This window comes from Scyliorhinus torazame, chromosome 15 (genome assembly GCF_047496885.1).
Source record: "Scyliorhinus torazame isolate Kashiwa2021f chromosome 15, sScyTor2.1, whole genome shotgun sequence".
Taxonomy (NCBI): domain Eukaryota; kingdom Metazoa; phylum Chordata; class Chondrichthyes; order Carcharhiniformes; family Scyliorhinidae; genus Scyliorhinus; species Scyliorhinus torazame.
The window spans coordinates 83,712,057-83,733,004 of record NC_092721.1 but is presented as its reverse complement, the minus strand read 5'-3'; the positions used below and the strand labels follow the sequence as shown (position 1 = coordinate 83,733,004).

Sequence of the window (20,948 nt, the reverse complement as noted above, 5' to 3'; positions counted from 1 at the left end):
TGGTATAGCTGTTGGACATCATGGCAGTGCTGATTTGTAAGCTCTTGATGCACAGTATATACAACCCATATAATTATTCATGTTTAGGTCAGACATCTTAATGTGTAAACAGTACATGTTTATGAATGTAAATCAGGTGAGCTAGCAATTGTAGGAGTTTAGGATCATGAAATGGGCAATTTAAAACCATCCAGAATGTGGAACGACAGGCTGAGCAAGAATGCTGCAGTGTTCTTCAGCTGCTGTTCTTGTTAAGAATCTTCAGAATCACCTATATTCCAGGGAATACAATGTTAAATGTACATTAATTGTGTTTAATTGTATGCGGGTGATTGATATAAATTTGGACCACTTATTTCCTTATAAATGGAAACAGATAAACTGTGGTTTTGGGGTTAGACAGTGTCTGATTAGAATAGGTATCTCTGTAACAGCTGGCTTCAGTTGTTCTATCCCTCACCACCTGACTTTCCAGATTATAACATACAATGCCAGTTTGTGTGATGTAATGGAGCCATTGTCATAGGGCTGGATTTAATAGCGCTCACTGGGCCAGAAATCTTGGTGACCTGGCCCATTTAGCCACTGTCTGCTTTTGCCGCTGACCTGACCCACCTTCATTCGCCTTTGGTCTAGAGTCCTACACTCCTGGGCCTCTGGTGGGTGTAATGCCACTAGTAGTCACTGCTCTCACTGCAAGTAGCTACTGGCCTCTGGCCAGCCACTCTCAGCAGATGGGACTTCCGCTGCCAGGGTCTTCAGTCATTGTTTTAAACAGAGTGCCTGAAGAGCATCTAGTTCTGCCTCCCCTCCCCAAGCAAGTGCCCAGATCTCCACTGGTCTCCAACTGTGGTCTCGGCCCCCAACAATCTCAAACTCCAGCCCACACAGATTCCCATTTATGTTGACTACCATACTGTTCTCATTCTCCCTTCTTTGCCCGTTTGATTTTCCTCTTCACCCCTCCTCTCAAGGTACTGTTTTTGACCTAGATCACACTTGAAGAATTAATCTGACATACATGAAATATCCTCAGTTTATTTCACCATAATCTCTATCTCTCTCATCATCCAAGGCTTCACGTTACCTTTGATGTATCGAGTCTGTACTGGAAACATCCCTTCTTTATAGATCACCATTAGTCTCCAATTCAATTTCACCCTGACTATATTCCTTCTCATTACATTGACATTAACCCTATTCCAATTCAGAAATGCTATATTAGATTGCTCCTACTTCTTCTCCATTGCTAATCTAAATCTTACAATACGATAATCACGTAAATCTCTATTTATCCCTGGTAAATCTGTGCACTCTCTCCAAGACCAATATGTCCTTCCTAAGGTGTAATGCTCACCATTTCGCTCAGTACTCCAGGTGTGGGCTAATCAGGATTTTTTTTACAGTTCTAACTTCTCGTTCTCAATCCACAGATATAAAGGCCAGCATTCCTTTTACTTTTCAAATCAATTTCTGTGCCTCTTTGTGATATTTTAACTGTTTTTGTACCTGGATCGCCAAAGCAAGTGTATTGAAGTAAGTTGCAGATCAGCAATGGTCTCAGTGAATGGCAGAATAGACCCAAGGGGCTCCAGTTCACATGTCCCTATGATTCGAGGTTAGTACCCCACAGTACTCTCCACTTCTTCGAACTTATAGAAAATACCTTGGGCGCGATTCAGAATCGGCGCAACCGCGGTTCTCCGAGGTGCGGCAAATTGGCGCCATTTGCGCCGGCGCGTTTGGCGTGGCGCCAGTCGCGGGCCACTGTAAGAGGCCGGGCCGCAGATTCTCCGGCCTGGATGTGCCGAGCAGCCATGTGGAAAAAGCAGAGTCCCGCCTGCAGCGACCAGGTGTGGACGGCACCGGCGGGAACTCTGCACAAAGGGTCGGGAGGCGGCCTTTTGGGGGGAGGGGGGGGGGGGGGAAAAGAGGGGCTCCATCCCCCGGGGGGGGGGGGGGGGGTGGAGAAGGCCTCTGATGGGGCCTCCCCGCCCCCCCCCCCCCCCGGGGCCTACTTTGTTGCCGTACGGCCCTAGAACCCCCATGCCATGTTGCGTCGGGGCCAGTGCGTTCCGTAAAACCACCGCGCATGAGCGGGTTGGCACATCGCCACTGCGCATGTTGGCGCCGCCTCCAGTGCACGCCAGGAAGTGAGGCTGGAGCGGCGTGAACCGCTCCAGTGCTGTGCTGGCCCCTTGTGGGGGCCAGAATCGCTCGTGCCCACGCCCGTTTTGCACCATCGTGAAACGCGACGACGTTGATGATGGCACACACACTTTGTCCCGCGATCGGAGAATTGCGCCCCTTGTTCTTTGTTCAAACTATCAATATCTATTGAAATGTTATGCTTCCACTATGCTGCTTAGAATGCAACCTATTTTGTGCCAGCAGTAAATCTGGATATGTGGCTTTGTATTGCATCAACTGAGTCTTTAATAAATGTAATGAATAGTGGCGATCTCAACACAGAGCCTTGTGGGGCACCACAACTTACATTCAGAGTACTTGCCCATTTTCTCTGGTCTCCGTCTCCTACCATTCCGTCAATTTTCTAATCAGGTCGATGATTTGCCTTCCATTCCATGAGTTTCAACTTTAGCTGCAATCTCGATTGATGGACTTTATCAAGTGCTTTTGGGCATCCATAGAAATAGCATCTATAGGCTACTGTCCACTACTTTGGTCACTTCTTCAAAAAAACAATTATTCGGGTTAGTCAGGTGTGACCTACCCTTTACAAATTCATGCTGACTCTCTCTGATCAGCTGATAGACAATATTAGGCTAACAGGTCCATAATTCCCTAGATTCCCTTCTTCACCTTTCTTTAATATTGGATTGACACGAGTAATTTTCCAAACTAGAGAAATGGTTCCCAGTTTTGAAAGATTATAATTAGGGCATCTTCAATTTTCTCACCTACTTCCTTTAAAATCCTGGGATACAAATTATCTTGCTCCTGAGGGTCTGACACTTTTGAGTGCCATTATTTTCTTCATTTTTATTACTTTGGTGAGTCCCTGTCCCTGATTCAATAGTGGCGTCCTTGTACCGTGTGGCATGTTGACCTCTCCCTTTAGTAAACTGATGCAAAGGTTAGTCAATATCAATCTGATCAGTCTTCAAGAGGCCCACATTGCTCTTGACTGCAATATTCCCCAATATAATTGTAAAATTTTTTCTGTTGATTTTGAGATCCCTCACAAGGTTCTTTTTTATACTTTGTATTTATTATTATCTGTTTTGTTATCCTTTGTTCTTTGCCTTTTTTCTATTCGCCAGGATCTGGCTATTTTCACATTTTCTGAATGCTTTTCTCTTTTAGTTTTACATAGTCTCTTACTTCTTCAATCATACATGGCTGTCATTTTTGTCAGGTCGGGCTCTTGCCCCAATAAGGGTATAAACTGGTTCTCAATCACATTAAAGTCAACACTTCTCACTGATTGCATGTATTAGCCATTAACAGATTTGTCCAGTTTGCTCTGGGCAGTCTGTGTCTCATTCCAAGTCAGTCTTTCCTATATTTAGAATCCTAGTAGCGGTTTCACATGTCCTCAGTCAAACACTTTATTGAACTTGATCGTATTATGATAAGAGAAATGTTCATGTATCATTAGGCTATTAACTAAATCTCTCTCATTATGTATTACTACATCGAATATGATGGAGCCTTGTTGGTTCCAGGTCATATTTCTACAGAAATTTTATCTGGTTGCACTCCAAGATTCTACGTGAAAGTTAAAATCCATGATTAAAGCCTATCCTTTCTTTGCTATATGTTTGTCTAATCTCTGCATTTGTTTCATCTACCACTGCGCTGCTTTGACCAGTGAACCTATTCATAACTTCCAGGACAGCCTTGAGATTCTTTCCTATTTTTTAATTCTACCCATTCTCCCTGCCTGTTTAACACTCATTAATGAAGTCTCATCAATGAAGTGATATCATAATGAATTATTAAGGTCACTCTTCCCCCTCTCTCATTCTCTCCATCTTTCCTTTAGACCTTATTACCCAACATATTTAGTTTCCAGTCCTGACCGTCATGCAGCCAAGTCTCAGCAATGTCAATTACCATTCATTCAAAGTGTTGCTTACATTCTGTGCATTTGTATAACAAATACTTAACTGGGACAAATATCCTAACCTGTTCCTGCGCACTAACATTTTACTCACACGTTGTTCGTTTCTCTGTCCTGATTTGGTTACTTTCCATACGTTAGTTTCCTTCAGTACCTAAAGTAATTTCTGACTCATGCCACTCTCTTCCCTTTCATTGTTTTCAAATAATAGTCAACACTATTTTTAAGTCCCACTCCCCTACTTAGTAACTTAAAACCTTACCGAGGCTTATATGTCAATTAATTCTGATCTAGGAAGTTTAATCTTCCTCTTCAGCTGTCTCCATCCTAATTTTTGTAGGAAAAATTAATGGTTTGACGATATAGGAATTATCAGAAATCAGCAAAGTTGCTTTTAGCAATGTTAACTAGCCCAAACCAAACATACAATTTTCTAACCCAGGGCATGGAAATCGGTAAAGTCTACTCGAGATGAGAAAGGACATTTGCTATGACAAATGATGGAAAATGAGCCATCAGTAGTAAAATAAACTCTTATTCCCATGAACATTGGAATTCTAGAACTCCTAAATGTCACATGTGTCACGATAGGGAGACATTAGGAACTTGGGTCCAGAAATGGGAACTAAGATGTAACAGGCAATTTAGGGGTTAAAAAGACTGTTAGCAGCAGGTTAGGGGGATACACCCACAGCCTGGGTTACCTTGTCCCATTCAGACTTAACCGTGTTAGTAGGAATACACAGGATGCCTCGGTTCAGCCAGGATAATCCACTCAATGTCCATCGCCATTCGGGACAACCTTGTATGACCAGCCATTATCCAATCAGAGGCTGATGACCTATTTTTCCACCAAGGGAAGGTTAGTTGCATCTGAATGGCGCAGCTCTGTTATTTTGTATAAACTGGAGTGGGCAATCAGCCAAGGTAACAATAAGTTATTCAAGTCCGGCCGCCTCAGTGGAGAACCTTTGTTTGAGAGGGTGGGCAGAGCTTAGAGAGAGAGAGAGAGAAGAGAGAGAAGAGAGAGAAGAGAGAGAAGAGAGAGAAGAGAGAGGAGAGAGAGGAGAGAGAGGAGAGAGAGGAGAGAGAGGAGAGAGAGGAGAGAGAGGAGAGAGAGAGAGAGAGAGAGGAAGAAATGCTTTGCTGAAAGGTGGCAGGAGAAGACTTTAGGAAATTGACCGAGAAGATAATGAAAGTGACCACCGAGGCAGGCTTTGGAAAGGGTTCAGAACGAATATCCCTGCCAGAAGAAAAATTGTTTCGCAAATGCAAATACGGCCTTTGTCGGCCTGTGAAAGTGGCATAAGAACTGCATGTTCATGTACAGTGTTGTCTAATGGGAACTAGTGTGTTACGGTTAAGAAACTTCATGTAATCGGTTCGAGCTGAAGTAAAAAAGTTTAAATATTGTTTTCAAGAAAAGTTTGTTTATAAAATAACCAAGCCCTAATTCTTATATTATCACTCCTGGAACAAATCGATCTTTCTGTACCACATTAAAACTTAAAAAAATTATGGTCGTGGTTCAGTCTCTTAGCCACTGTTGAGAGCTGACTAGGCGTCCATAACACATGAGGTTGGGTATAATGAGTTAAACCTTATAATGCTGCCAAAACAGACTGTTGAATGGCAAAATGTGACAAGGGAGAGCATATTACTTGTACTGGATATAGTAAATTAATCGTTAAGATGTTTATAATGTTACATTTCAATACTATTGTAGGAAAATTACTACAGGAATAAGTTTTCATTTTTGGGGAGCGATGTCACGAATGCCAGTTTTATATGATTATGTTTTAACCTGTCTCGTTAATTCAAGATAAAATGGGGTAATGGACAACATCATATGACCTGCTATACATTCTGCTTGATGACAAACTGGTGGCTTGGTTACCACGATGATTGGGTCCCCAAATCAAATGCTATTGAATGCACCTGCAGGTTTAACACTTGAACAAAAAAAACAAACAGAAGCAAATGTTTTTTTGCTATTGCAGACTTACTGTCTCAAAGACTTTGAACGGGGAGATGGAGGGAGATACGGATGCAGTAGCCATCGTGAGCAACAGGGGAAAGCTATTCTCTGCTCACCAATAGACAAGTGAGCTTTGCTGCTGGAAGTCGCTTTGGGAATTCTCAGAAGATTGAAAAAATCAGTTTTCGAGGGTCACTGGATGTTACAACTTGTCCAAATGAAGAGAAGTGAACCAATTAGAAGCTGGAAGAGACTTTGGGTTATTTCCTTTCAAGCTTGCAATTCTCTGATCGAACCAATATAGTTATTCCGAGATAACTAAAGTAGCTTATTAAAATGTTTCTGTTCCAAACAAAAGAATATAGGCTTTTGTGTTGCAAACCACTTAATCTCAGTCGTACAAATTCAGAAAAATATGTTACCAGCATAGCCAGCAGGAGGAACACCATAAGGATTCAGAGGCGGCGGATATGGATCTGGCACATGCTGGATTGGAGGATATGTAGGTGCAGTGTTTCCATAAGCAGGGTACGAATAAGGACCTGTGGGGAAAAAAAGGGCTTGACATTTTAAGAACGAAAGCCATTGAATACAAGTCAAATTTTAAATCTGTATTCGCACGACACAATCGTTTAATGATTTTTACAGGCTGAAGTAACAATAAACGATAAATATATTACAAACGTGTTGGAATATTTGTATCCTGCAAGTGCAGGGGAGGCCTAATCTTTCCTACCATGCTCAGAGGAACAGGCTCACTCCTCCTGGTCACATAAGGAATTTCTTTTAAAAAGTGTTTTTAGGGGTGACACAGTGGCTAGCACTGCTATCTCATGTCGCCGAGGGCCCGGGTTTGATCCCAGACCCGGGTCACTGCCGTGTGAAATTTGCACATTCTCCCGGTGAGTGTGTGGACCTCACCCCCACAACCCAAAGATGTGCAGGGTTGGTGGATTGGCCACGCTAAATTGCCCATGGGGGAAAAAAAATGAATTGGGTACTTTAAATTTATTTTTTAAAAAGTGTTTGAAAAAAAGCTTATCTGAATGCATCCCTGCTATGCCTGATTTTCTTCCCATTATTGTTACTTGGTTAGAAAGCCACAAGAGGCTTCCCTGTCCATCGGAGCTTAACTCTCCGGGTATTCAATTAATCTCCCATAAAAGGTACTATTACTGACAGTACTCCCATGCCACGATCACACTATTCAAATTATAGCTGCATCTTGCGAACACACACAAAGCATGGCATTTGGCTCAGAACTACTTTTAGCATCTTCTCATTAAAATGTGTGCGCTAAATGGAACAAAGTTTATATTTATAACTTACTGTTTCCTCCTCTCTAATTTCTGCTTCTCAATCTGTCCTTGCAAATTGCAGCTTTTCTTTTTTTATATTTCTCTTCAACACCAAACTGGGGTTTGGAGTTCAGGAGCCTCAGACTGTGTGGATACACTTCAGTAAATTGTGGAATGTTTACACACTGATTTTGTGAAAAGATGCAAGAATTTAATTTCTCCTCTCGCCACACGAAACCATATGTCCATTTGTTCCATGGGTTTTCATAGGGAAATCATCCATACCAACTTCTGGATTGGTCCTCAATATAGTATATATAGATACACATATATATATATATATATACAGACACTGGGCAGAGGGCAACACGGTGGCACAGTGGTTCGCATTTCTGCCTCACAGCGCTGAGGACCCGTGTTCGATCCCAGCTCTGGGTCACTGTCCATGTGGAGTTTGCACATTCTCCCCGTGTCTGCGTGGATCTCACTCCCACAACACAAAAAGATGTGCAGGAAGTGGATTGGCCAAGCTAAATTGACCCTTAATAATTGGAAAAAAATAATTGGATACTCTAAATTTATACATTAAAAAAATATACACTGGGCACAATTTTTTTTTAAAAAGTCCAGTTTTGGGCGCATTCAGCAGGGTGTTTCTTGTAGTGCCAAGAACGAACCCACTATCAAACGGGACTCTAATGGCCTCAGCAAGGAACACCCCTCCGAGGCCACATTTCCCGCACCGATGAGTTCAGCTCGGCAATGCAGGAAGAGATCGGAGCACCATTTTTAAATGCCGCCCCAATCTCCCTGATCTCTGGACCTCCCACCGCAGCCTCCAGACCCCCCAATGCCCAAATGTAGCTGCTAGTGGGTCCTCGGGCTCCACCCCTGATGCAACCATCAATTCACACGAGACAGAGAGTTGAAGTGAACAGGGGCTTTAATCAACTAGAACAGTGCCTGCCTGCGAATGCTCTGCACTGAGAGCCGCCTACAGGACAGCTGCTCTATATACCTCCCCTCAAGGGGCACCAACATGATACAAGCGGTGTAATACAGTACAATGGTCCATAGGTGGAGTCCACATGGGCAACAGCATAGTACAATGTAATACAGTGGTGAATGGTTACCATAATACGTTCACCACAACCCCATAAGGGCAGGGCACATTCGCGCCCAACCCACACAATGCCAACCTGGCACCTGGGCACTTTGTCACTGCAAATCTGGTACCCTGGCAGTGCCCCCGGCACTGTCAGGGTGCCTGGGTGTCAGTGCCAGGGTACCATCCTGTACAGGGCCCAACCACCTGGGGCTTCCGATGGCCTGCAAGACCCCCCCCCCCCCCCAACCCCACCCAGGTGCCGTTATGCCTGGTCCATGTTGTGTGGACCGACCAGTACTAAATGGCACCACAGTCTCAGGCATTGAATCCCGGGCCTTGGGAGACTCTAGCGCAGAAATATTTAACTGAGCTAACTGCTCACTTAAATATGCAAATCTGGATCCCGCCCAGCAAGGGCAAGATTCAGATCGTGAGGCGACCCGAGCATCACAAATCTCACAAATGCCTCTCGCAAGATCTAATGGCCTCGTTGCGTCACCAAGTCGGGTGCGACGAGGCCATTAAATCGGGCAGTATGATAGCTTTCTACCAGTCCTGTTTCTCCAGGATCCATGCGATTTACTTATTGCCATGGCTGACTCAGCAGAATTTTAAAAATATATATCTACTCAGGTGAGAAGCATTTCAAAATAAGGAATCTTTGTGCCTAATTACTATTAATTCCTTGTTTCTTCCCAATAATTATATTTTAGACACACTCCTTTAATACATATTTTCCACAAATATAAGCTACACTCACCTTGAGCAGCCATAAAACAGTCTCCTTTTGTCTCTTAGTAGGACTGTAAAGTATCTACGAAGAACGAAAGAATAAGAATTAGAATGACAAGCTAGAATTTGATTAATTAAACTAAATTATTTTTTTCTGTTACTATCACCCTAATTAAGAATCGGTGGGATCTTTTGGTCCCACCCGTATCAATGGGGGTTCCTGTTTTATGTATCCCCTGCCACGTGTCAGTGGAAATGGAAGATCGTGCCAGCAAGAATGGCTGGAAAAGTCTGCACCCCAACCCCTCCCTAGCATCTGTCGCCTCCATCTCCACGATCAAGGTTCTTGTTCCCATGTTAGTAGCCACAGCCTCACCAGTAGCAACGCTGAACACAAGAACTGCCTGTTTCAGATTGGCGAGGAGTTCTTGGTAGTCAAAACTTCACCACATGGTAATGATTCTAGGGGAAAGTACACCGCTGGCCTTGCAACTGTCTGATTGGCGTGTGGTTTGGCTGGCCTTCTGAAAAAGAGGAAGCACAGAGTCGCTAGTTGGCAGGCAAGATCTCCGATGGCTTTTCTGCTGAGTGAGAGAGGATAGAATGAGGAGCATGAGAGCGAAAAAGTAAAATGTCATGATGAAGGGTACTAGTAAAACTTGCCAACCTAGGCTTATAAGCTTACACTGGGATTTTGAAATTCTGAACTATCAGAGTAGGAGAAGGTCGTTTGGCCCCTCGAGTCTGTCCACCATTCAAAGTGCCTTTAACGCACTTCGCTGCCAGTTCCCATTAATCTCTGTAAATCAAAAATATGTCTAACTCAGTCCTAAATGACTCTTAAATGTCGCTGAAATGGCCCAGGGAGCCAGTTACAAAGTCTACAAAAGCGAATGAAACCGGAAGAATCATCCGGAATTGACGTAGGTACCAGAAACAATAAAAGCAAACGCAGTCCCGTCAACCCTGCAAATTCCTTCTTCCTAACATCTCAGGGCTTGTGCCAACATTGGGAGAGTTGTCCCACTGGCTACCCAAGCAGCAGCCATCATACTCACAATCATACTTTACAGTCAATGTCATGTCACTACATTGGTAGCGCACAATGGTATATATTCAGGAGGGAGTTGCCTTGGGAGTTCTCAACATTGACTCTGGACCCCATGAAGTCTCATAGCAGAGGGCAGGATAGTGGAAGAAAACCTAGGTCTATATATATTCATCTCGTCCTTCAGAACTCATTAACAATGTTATGGGAACTTGAATGGATATTAAGTTTTTGAATTTTGTGCACACCTATTGAATGTTAATTGGCAAGAAAAATTAGTTAGCTCACTAAATGGTCTGCACATGGTTCATAAAATGCTTGTGATTTCCCAAATTAAAAACTTGGATTATGGTGTTGGAGAATGTTCAAAATTTAAAACTCCATTATTTTAGATGCTATAATGTGGGTAGGCTGATGGTAAATTATCTCATTACTCTGAACCTTTAATCTGAAACAGCCAGTTTAGTCTTAGTGCTTTTTTCCCCCCAATCTTCAATTTTTGATGTCTCGTATCTCAACGGATGATGGGGAGGGGCGGGCAATGAAAACTATTTTTAAAGCCTTCCTTCAATCAGTTCAATGACAACAGTTCATGAAATGAGCCCCAGCTGCAGAGTAAGTGACAGGAATCCAGAGAACACTATGCTAGTTTAATGTTTACACTTAAAAAGTAGGTTTTGGAAGTGTAATTATATCAGAAATAATGGCTGGGATTCTCCGTTTCTGTTGGGGCACTTTTCGTTCTGCTATTCAGGACATGCAAATGGGCCAGGACTCTGCTGGCACGAATTGAAAGTAATTCCCGGCCCAGCGGACGCTGTAACCGCTGGATCCGGAATTAGCGCTCAAGAGTCTCCTCACAGCTGTTTTTAAGCGCTCCATTTACCACACACCCATTGTAACCACAAAGCTGGCTCACAGAAGACTTGCCCTCAATTTTGGGAGTCTGAGCTTGACTCATTGCTTGATGCCAATGAGGAGAGGAGGGAAACCCTCTTCCCAATGTGGGCCGCAGACCGAAGCTCATCCTCTTGAGCAGCACTTGGGGAGGAGGTGGCAGTGGCAGTCAGTGCTGCCAGCCTCACCAGGAGGAGATAGTTTGTGATCCTGAGGGGTGGGGGGTCACTGGTGAGGCCTCTGCCACAAGGGGGCAGAGAACCAGGGAGAGTTCCACAGGTGTCCTTTGTTTCGGGTGAACTTTGCTAATCCCCTGCTTCCTCGGCAGTGCGGCAGGCTTCTGAGGAGTGTCAACTCTTGCTGGGCCCCTGATTGAGCTTGGCCATGCCCACCCCCTTGATCATATTGTTGGGGTAGGAGTATTTCCAGAGGGGCTGCCTGGCTGCGCTCCCACATCACCAAAACTTCTGTGAACATTCACTGGACACAGTGAGCAGTCAGCCAGGAGCTTATAAGTATCACCAAAGAGTTTAAATCCACATACTGCAGCAATGGCGGTGCAGCCTGACCACCCCAATCCCAAGAGGGACACCTTGGCACCAAGACATTCTCCGCTACTGCCCTCGGACTGCGCAGCCACTCCACAGCAAGCCTGACAACCTTTTGAGGATTTTGAGAGTCCGTTAGCCTCCCGTTCCCCCTCAACAGCCATGGTGCCCAGGGCCCGTTTGTACACACTTGCACCAATTCGCACCCACGAGACGCCTGTCTAAGAGGGGAGGAGCATCACGGAGGGGTGGAGCATGAAGTGCCCAACCCGCTAATGATATTTAAAGCCATACAAATGACGGTTTCATATAAACCCGTCGGTACGGGGTGCAAACTTCGATATCGCCGCCAGTGGGAGACCGGAGCATGGCGCCGGAATCGGCACCAGGCGCAAATCGCGATATTTCCACTGTACGTTAAAATTAAACCAAAATGTTTAAGACATTAAATTTGATTTAAATGGTTATGTTACAATAGCAACATTTAGGGCTGGATTTCCGCACAGAGGTGGATAGCTCAAGGAAGAAAATTTCCCAATTCACTGGACCTGCTTTGGTAAAAGTGCGTCAATATGCACAATTTTCACTCCAGTAGGACCGGATGGAGTGAGGCTTCCCCAACTCTGAAAGTAGGTGGCCAAGGGGATGGAGAACTGCTTAGCTGGGCTGTTTAGAACGTCCACCTCAGTTTTCTGGGACTGGTCCCAGTCATTTCATGGGCGGCACGGTGGCACAGTGGTTAGCACTGTTGCCTCAGAGCACCAAGGACCCGGGTTCAATTCCAACCTCAGGTGACTGGCTGTGTGGAGTTTGCACTTTCTCCCAGTGTCTGCATGGGTTTCCTCCGGGTGCTCTGGGTCCCTCCCACAGTCTAAAGATGTGCAGGTTAGGTGGATTGACCATGATAAAACTGCCCCTTAAAAGAGTCCACGATGTGCAGGTCAGGTGGGGTTACGGAGATAGGGTGGGGGCAGGCTGCTCTTTCGAAAGGTCGATGCAGACTTGATAGGCTGAATGGCCTCCTTCTGCACTGCAGGGATTCTATTACTTTCTGAGCTGATTGGCTATCTAGCCCTTGCCCCTATGCAAGATGGCCCATGAATCAGAGCAGTCCAGCAGAGGATTTTTTAAATTAAAGTCTCACTGACAGCTTTAAACTGAATGTTTAAAGAGAAGGGCATTTTTAAAAGTTCAGATCCCGACACTACAGACTTTCTCCACCCTTCATGAACACATATATACTCCTTCAATTCAGGCCTCCCACACAGCTGGCTAATGATCTCGCAACAGCCAAAACAGGCAGCGAGATTCTCCATTGGCGGGATCCTCTGCCCTGCCGGCAGCACACCCACGCCCGTGCATTTCCTGATGGCATGGGGTGGCCCACAATGGGAAACCCCATTGGCCAATAGCGGGAACGGAGAATCCCGCTGCCGGCGGGGGCCCACCGTGTCGGAAAAAGGGGTTGGCGGGGTGGAGAATCCCTCCCAGGGTCTGTTAGATTTCAAATGACCCCCATAGTTCAGGTTTTCATCCTGTGTGAATCACTCCCTGCCCTCTCCCCCCACTGACAAAAGAATGTCAGAAATGGGGGCAGAACCTCTGCATCCAATCCACCATTTTTAAAGGAACTCAGAGTCTTCCCGAATTGACAAAAAAAAAAAAACAGCCCTTGTTTTTCATCACAAGGTGGAATTAGAAAATAAAAATCAGAAATAAGATGGCTAACCTAGAAGTTTTGTAGATCCTGACATTTTACAGGTTAATAATACCAGAATTACTTATAATGAGCAACCATTTCGAAGATTGAATTTAGCTCCGAGAGAAATAAGATTGGAGTTAGAAAGTCCATATTCGGACAATAAATGAGCTTGTTTACTTTCTCGGACTGATCCAACAGGGAGCCTTCAGTCAACGGTCAACGGTCAACGGTACCCAAGACTTAATAATTAAACCATTATAGCAGAGCAATTTCAAAAAAGTAAAAAGCATCAAGTCTCAACCTGCTTTTAAATTAGAAGAACATGTTAGAACGAACATTTCCAATTGGAAAAAAGTGTGATGTCAAAAGTTTTTTTTTTACAAATCTCCTAAAATGCAAAAGGAGATTTACTCACCAAAATCCTGAAATGATTTTTCCACCAGGGACCGGGCAAGCAACCTGAGCTCAGGAGGAGGGTTTTCTCTCTCAATATTATGATGAGGCTGTGTGCCTCATAACCTATCTGGCAGATTTAACTATGACCGTAAAGGTTCCCAGGCCCTAGGAAACCCAGAAGCTAAGAGGAAGACATGAACGGCATTGTGCCTTAAAAGAGGATTGAGTATATGTCAGAAATTTACCGGTTACTGCGCCTGACTTGGTTATGTGATGAGGCCAATGAATCTCGCAAGGAACCTCTCGCGAGATTTGCGGCGCTGGAGACGTCTTGCGGGATTCTACTGATATCGCAATCTGGACCATCTTCTGGGCGGGATCCAGATCAGCAGATTTGAATATGTTTGCGTCATATTCTCCCGGCACACGGGAACTATCGGCCTCCCCAGCAAGGCCTCAACCAGCCACCATTTAGTACTGATCCACACAAACGGCACCGGGGGGAGGAGGGGCGGGTCTCCCAGGCCATTGGACACCCCTGGGTTGTTGGGACCAGGGCAGGGTGGCACCATGACACTGTCAGTCTGGCACCTTGGCACTGCCAACTGGGCACCCTGACACAGTCAGTATGGCACCTTGGCACTGCCAATTAGGCACCCTGGTACTGCCTCTCAGGCATTTCCAGAGTGCCTGGGTGGCACTTCCAGGCTGGCAGGGCTGCTTCCAGGGTGCCAGCCTGCAGTGCCAAGATGCCCAGGTGTCAGTTTGCCCATGCCCGGGATTGGGCTCGGGGTGGGGTTGAATAACGTTGTGTTTCTCTGCTCTCCTGTTAAATTGGGCCCAGGATTACTGAATTTATTCTCACTATGTTATTATGGGCCAGGGTTTAGAGAACACTAAAGTGTATCATGGAGTTCACCTGACCCACAACTTTTAATAGATTTTAGTTATGGGGAGCACAAGGGTCCATTTTACAGGTGTGATGCAACAGAGATCTAAAGGAATTTTTAAACAAAAACAATGAGGCACTGCGGAGCATGTCCCAGTCTTAGGTGGGCATAGCTGAGGCACTGCAGAGTCATAGATGTTTACAGCATGGAAACAGGCTCTTCGGCCTAACTTGTCCATGCCGCGCAGTTTCTATACTAAGCTAGTCCCACTTGCCGCATTTGGCCCATATCCCTCTGTACCAACCCTGCCCATATAACTTTTTAACTGTTTTTTAAAGAAAACAATTGTAACCGCCTCGACCACTGCCTCTACCACTGCTTCTGGCAGCCCGTTCCAGATGCTCATCACCCTCTGGTCTCTTTGTATCACTCCCCTCTCATCCCCTCTCATCTTAAACCTATCCCTCTAGTTCTAGACTCCTCACGAAGCTACAGCCCACACGTCCCCGTTTGAGCACTGGAATGAACATGAGGCATAGATGTTCAGGGCTGCAGTGACCTTCATGGCCACGAGTAGCGGTATCCTCCTCCTCTTCCACTTGGGTGACAGGTCCGCAAAGGCATGGCACAAGTGCCGCACCATCCTCTTGTGGACAAAGCCCCCTGCGGCACATGCTGTCCGTCTTCTGTTCGAAAGACCAGCAAAGCCTGTACAACTTAAGCCATCGCGGGCCTCCCCCTCTGGGTGCTTCCCTGGCCGGATGTGCGGCTGGGTCCTCAGGTGTGGGGTGGGGCTCTGCAGGTGGGCCTCCATCTCAAGCCTCTGTCGATGCTGCTGCCGCCACCTCCTCCAACATCTGGCTGCTTGTCCTACCAGCAGCACCACGAGGGGAAGTTCCACAGGGTCCAAGATATCGTCCATCTCTTGTAATATGTCCATCCCTTGTAATATCTACAAGGAATTGGAGAGGGCGAGACTGACAACCAGCAGTGTCTTCCACCCCGCGACCCTCTAGTCCCCCATTGCTCCACCCCCCCTCCCATCCGACAACCCAACTCACGCATCCTTATCTGCAGCGGGGGCCCATGCTCACTGGACACCATAACCCTGTATCTTGGACATCTGCTGGTAATGTTACCAGGACCGGGCGTCCTCTGGTTGTGAAAATATCCCCGGTGCATGGGCCCAGCACCTGGGTGTTCGGATGTTGGTCGCTGCATCCGTGGTGTTGCCTCTTGCAGTGTCCAGGCACAGTGTCCAGGCAGCACGATCGGATTGCGCTGCTAGTCCAATAACTCCCACATGCTATATGGCACGTCTATCCCACAGGAATCCACTTGGGGTGTGTGAAATGCTCACTTACCTATGATTATCAATTCCAAATTAGCTATAGCATTCATCTGCGCGGCCAGAGGCCTCCGCGGTCAGTGGGAGTTATGGGTGGTCAGTGGGGCTGACAGGCTGGGGCTGCCCCCAGAATGGGAACACATGGTCCAGGGGTTAGCATGGCGGACTGCGGACACTACTTCACGTTTTAAAAAGGAGTCCTTGTCGGCCCGTGCGTGACCATTTACGAGGGTGGCCATCAGATCACGGGAGGCCGTTAGATAGGGGGTCGCTCCTATTAATTGTATGGAGATTGGACTTGTGGTGATTATTGGTTTCTCGACATGCTACAGCGGGATCCTGATTTTGTTACTGGGAGCGGGCTGGTTAGATCGCAAACAGATTGGCGCCCGGCACAGTTCCCGATTTTGGCCTCTCCCGCGAAAACAGGCTCGTCGTGCTCTCATGCAACATGCCCATTAAATAGTGCCCCCCATGATTGCTGACATTAACCATCTGGCTGGATAAGCATTATTAATAGAACTTAGGATTTCAATCCTTCGATCCCATTAAAAAATTAAAACAAAAATATAGGAATTTCCATTGCTTCCAATACATTGCTTCCAATACCCAAAGAAGGAAATTCTAAATATAAAAGCAATAAATTGTTTTCTGTTCATTAATCATCTGCAGTAGAAGTGATCTTTATTAGCTGGAACCTTACTATTACAAAAGAATGTACCCAGGAAACAGTTTGCATTAGGTATCTCACCTTACTGCAAGTGAGCCTTTGGGTTTAATTGGTATTGTTCCTGTCTCAGAGGTAGAAAATGCAGCATGCATACCTGCTCCAGCCATTTAACAGCAGAGCCCAGAGCTTTCATCTCAAATTCAGGGTTGTCGATGTGGGGGATATCGACATCCAGAATCTGGGTAGCAGTATTGCGGATTGTGGGGGTGGACAAATTGCTCCACTGTATAGAGCTAGCCACTCCATCATTTAGCATAAAGATGGCCATGAACATGAAAGGAGCATTGACATCATACTAAGATTATAGGGTGATTTTCCCAAGTGGCCTTACACACCCAGCTAATGGATTGCATCTGAAATGCCCTTTGATGCGGAAAACTGGGTGGGAAGGTGGGGAGGATGGAGCTTCAATGCGCTCGCATTTCCAGGGTAATATCATCTGCAAAGGCTGTAAAATGCACAGACCATACGGTGTGTGCAGCCAGGAGGTGCATGCCCACACAACACAAGTAGTAACAGTTCAGCAACAGGCATTAAAAGACAAAGATGTCTAAAAGGACAACAAATATACTCAATCTTGTGCCCCTTTTTATGATCACACACTGTGTTTTCCTGAACAGTAAAATTCTTACTGAAGAGCACTACAACAGATAGTTTCAAAATGTCCCCAGTAGCGGCAAGTTGAAACAGTAACATACAGTGATTCTCTGATAACTCCAAGGTATAACCATACAGAGAGACTCTACTCCTGATCTGCAACCTGTGGAAATGCAGAAACGCTGACTGCTGCATAAAATGACATTTGATCACAGTATTAATGTGACTTACATTCTGGTGGAATTTTTTTAAAAATCACTGGCCTACAGGAAATGACAGTGTCATGTTCGAGAGATATAGAACCAGCATTCCAAGTGAGGAAAAGATGCTCTTCTTAAATTCAGATTTTCAGCATACAACCCAGGAAAATTGCTCCTTAAAATTCTAATAATATTGTGTATTAGAACGTAATCTAATAAATTCAGTGTCTTTCACCTACCCCTCCTTCAAAGTATTCTGTAAATAGTAGTTTTGAGTTATTTTCAACAAGACGGGAAAGAAACCAAGCCAGTAAACCATCGAGAAGAATGAGCAATATAACTGAAAATAGGTTATATAATTTGAAGTGCAGAGAATGATGATAAAATTAATGAGTTTCATGCGGGACACAATTAGAAGTAACTTATTTCCTGCACACTAATGGATGGGAAATGCAGTTCCAAATAAAAGTTACGCCTGTATTTCCACTCCTTAAACAGATGTATCACTCTTCAAAGCACTGAAAACACCTTGGTAAGCATAGAATCCAATTTCAAAATTGACACCTCTGACAAAGAACATGGTTAAATGTAACCACATCTGACGTCAGACAATATCTTACTCATGAGAGAAGGTGTCCACCATTCTCAAATGTCTATTTTACGATGCGAAATCTATTCAGTTGGTGAATAAATCTTTCATCTCATTGTATTAATTTAAGAATGCACTCAAGTCATTTACAAAGGTTAGAATATATAACAGTGTTACTTGCAAAGTTAAATTTATTGCGAACACTTGGAACAGACCATTTAAAGGCCTTGATTAGACCCTGCTTTAAGCCCCAGGATCATTCTCGTGAACCTGCTGTGCCATAGCCCCTCCAAGGCCAATAAATGCTTGGAGATGTTTTGCCCAAATTTGAACATGGATAGGGTCTGGCCAAAACTCGTTACAACTGAAGCTTCCCCAATTTTGTATTCCAAACCTCTCGCGACAGAACCAGAACCAGCATTCTATTAGCCATTTTGATTATCCGTAGAATTGCTCAGTGCACAAGGAAGCCATTGGACCCATTGAGTCTGCACGGACCCTCCGAAAGAACACTCCACAATCCCCGTAACCCCATGATCATAGCCAATCCACATAACCTCCACCTCCTTGGACTATGGGAGGAAACCGGAGCACCCAGAAAAAAATGCACGCAGACATGGGGAGGGACATGCAAACACCACACAGTCACCCAAGGCCACTATCAAATCCAAGTCCCTGATGCTGTGAGGCAGTAGTGCTAACCACTGTGCCATTATATTTATACTTGTGCACTAGCATTCAGTGAATTGCATACATGGGTGCCTAAACTCTCTGGGTTACAGAAGTCAACAGTGATGATGCTTTTCATGAAGATAACTTTCTAAAGGAAGCAAGAATGAGTTACAAAATGAATTAAAATAGAAACCACAGAAGTGGAATTTAAGATTAGTATTTTACTGAGTATTAATTAATAAGCATCATTAAGACACTAATTAGGCTCTATTTTATACAAATAAATTTAAGATCATGCAACATACAGTTGAGGCAAGTGCTGAAAATTTAACTCAAAGACTGATATTGTATCTGCCCTGAAAGCGCATAAAAATATTAAATAATGCAGAGGCATAGTGATTATGTTATTCGACTAGGATGACCCAGCGACACAAGTTCAAATTCACCATAGCAGCTGAAGAATTTAATTTTAATTAATCACAAGTACCATAATAGTGGCCATGAAACTAGTGGATTACCACAAAGGCCCTCTGGGTCACTCCTCCTTCAGGGAACAAAATATGTTCTCCTAGCATGCGCTGGTCCGAATGTGACTACAGAACTACAGTAACCTGGCTGACTCCTAAGAGCCCTCTGAAATGATTGGATTTATTTATTGTCACATGCACAGAGGTACAGTGAAAAGTATTGTTCTGCGTACAGTCCAGGAAGGTCGTTCCACACATGAATAACATAGGACATATGATAGATACACAATGTAAATACATAGACATCGGGTGAAGCATAAGGAACGTAGTGCTACACAGCAGAGAAGGTGTGGAGAGATCAGTTCAATCCATAAGAGGGTCATTCCAGAGTCTGGCAATAGCGAGCAAGGAGCTATTTCGGAACCTGTTAGTATGTGTTCTCAGACTTTTGTATCTCCTGCCCAATGGAAGAGGTTGGAAGAGAGAATAACCGGGGTGGAAGGGGTCTTTGATTATGCTGCCCGCTTTCCCGAGGCAGCGGGAGGTGTAGACAGATAGGTGGCGGTTTTGTGTGATGAACAGGGCTGTGTTCACGACTCTCTATAGTTTCTTCCAATCTTTGGCCAAGCAGTTGCCATACTAGCAACTGTTGCCATACTGATGCAGCCAGATAGGGGGTGGGATTCTCTCAGCCCGGGGCCGGGCTGGAGAATCCACGCCACCGGCGCGAATCGCGGCACGCCGCCCCGACGCCGGCACGCGATTCTGCGCAGAGTGGAGAATCGGCGCCATTGCCGCCGCCGTGGTTGGCGTGGCGCCAGTCGGGGGCCGCTCTATGCGGCTGGCCCGCCGATTCTCGGCCCGGGATGGGTCGAGCGGCCGTCGTAAAAACGCCGAGTCCTGCAGCCGCCGTCCACACCTGCTCTCAGCAGGCAGGAAGTCGGCGTGGAAGGGTCGGGGGACAGCTGGTGGGGGGGGGGGGGGGGAGAGAGAAGGGGGGTGTCCGACCTGTGGGTCCGACCCCAGGTGGGGGGGGCCTTCGATGTGGCCTGGCCCGCAATCTGGGCCCACCGATCGGCGGGACGGCCTCTCTGGCTGGGGGCCTCGTTTCTTCCGCGCCAGCCCCTGTTGTCCTGCGCCATGTTGCGTCGGGGCCAGCGTGTTGATGCCGGTGCCACTGCGCATGCACGGATTCCGCGGCGCCCAGTTGATGCCGGGATCAGCAGCTGGAACGGCGTGAACCGCTCCAGTGCCGTGCTGGCCCCCTGGAGGGGCCAGTATTGCTGATCCTGAGGCCATGTTGACACTGTTGAGAAACGCGACGGTGTTTCCGACGGTGTCAACACTTAACCTCAGGATCACAGAATCCCACCCAGGATGCTTTCTATGGCGCATCTGTAAAAATTGGTAAGAGTCAATGCTGAATTTCCTTAGTTTCCTCAGAAAGTTTAGGTGCTGTTGTGCTTTCTTGGTCATTGCATCATTGTGGGTGGTGGACCAGGCTGATTGTTGGTGATGTGCACACCTAGGAATTTGTAGTTGTCAACCATCTCCACCTCGGCACCATTGAAGCAGACAGGGGTGTGTACCTGGACTAGCAAGCCACTAAGTTGTGATCAAGGCAACTCACCACCACCACCTTCTCAAGGGAAATTAATGCT

At 45.7% G+C, this 20,948-nt stretch overlaps 1 protein-coding gene across 2 annotated transcripts in view; it reads right to left on the bottom strand.

The window, feature by feature from the left end:
- The window catches only part of LOC140391659 (phospholipid scramblase 1-like), a 133,033-nt gene that overhangs the window by 66,592 nt on the left and 45,493 nt on the right, over positions 1-20,948 (bottom strand). For both annotated transcript variants that reach the window (XM_072476369.1, XM_072476368.1), the window contains 2 exons: positions 9,232-9,285; positions 6,488-6,607 (listed from right to left, as the gene is read on the bottom strand). In XM_072476369.1, coding sequence (XP_072332470.1) covers positions 6,488-6,607; positions 9,232-9,244 — 133 coding nt within the window. In that variant the 5' untranslated portion in view covers positions 9,245-9,285. The remainder of the gene's footprint in view (positions 1-6,487; positions 6,608-9,231; positions 9,286-20,948) is intronic.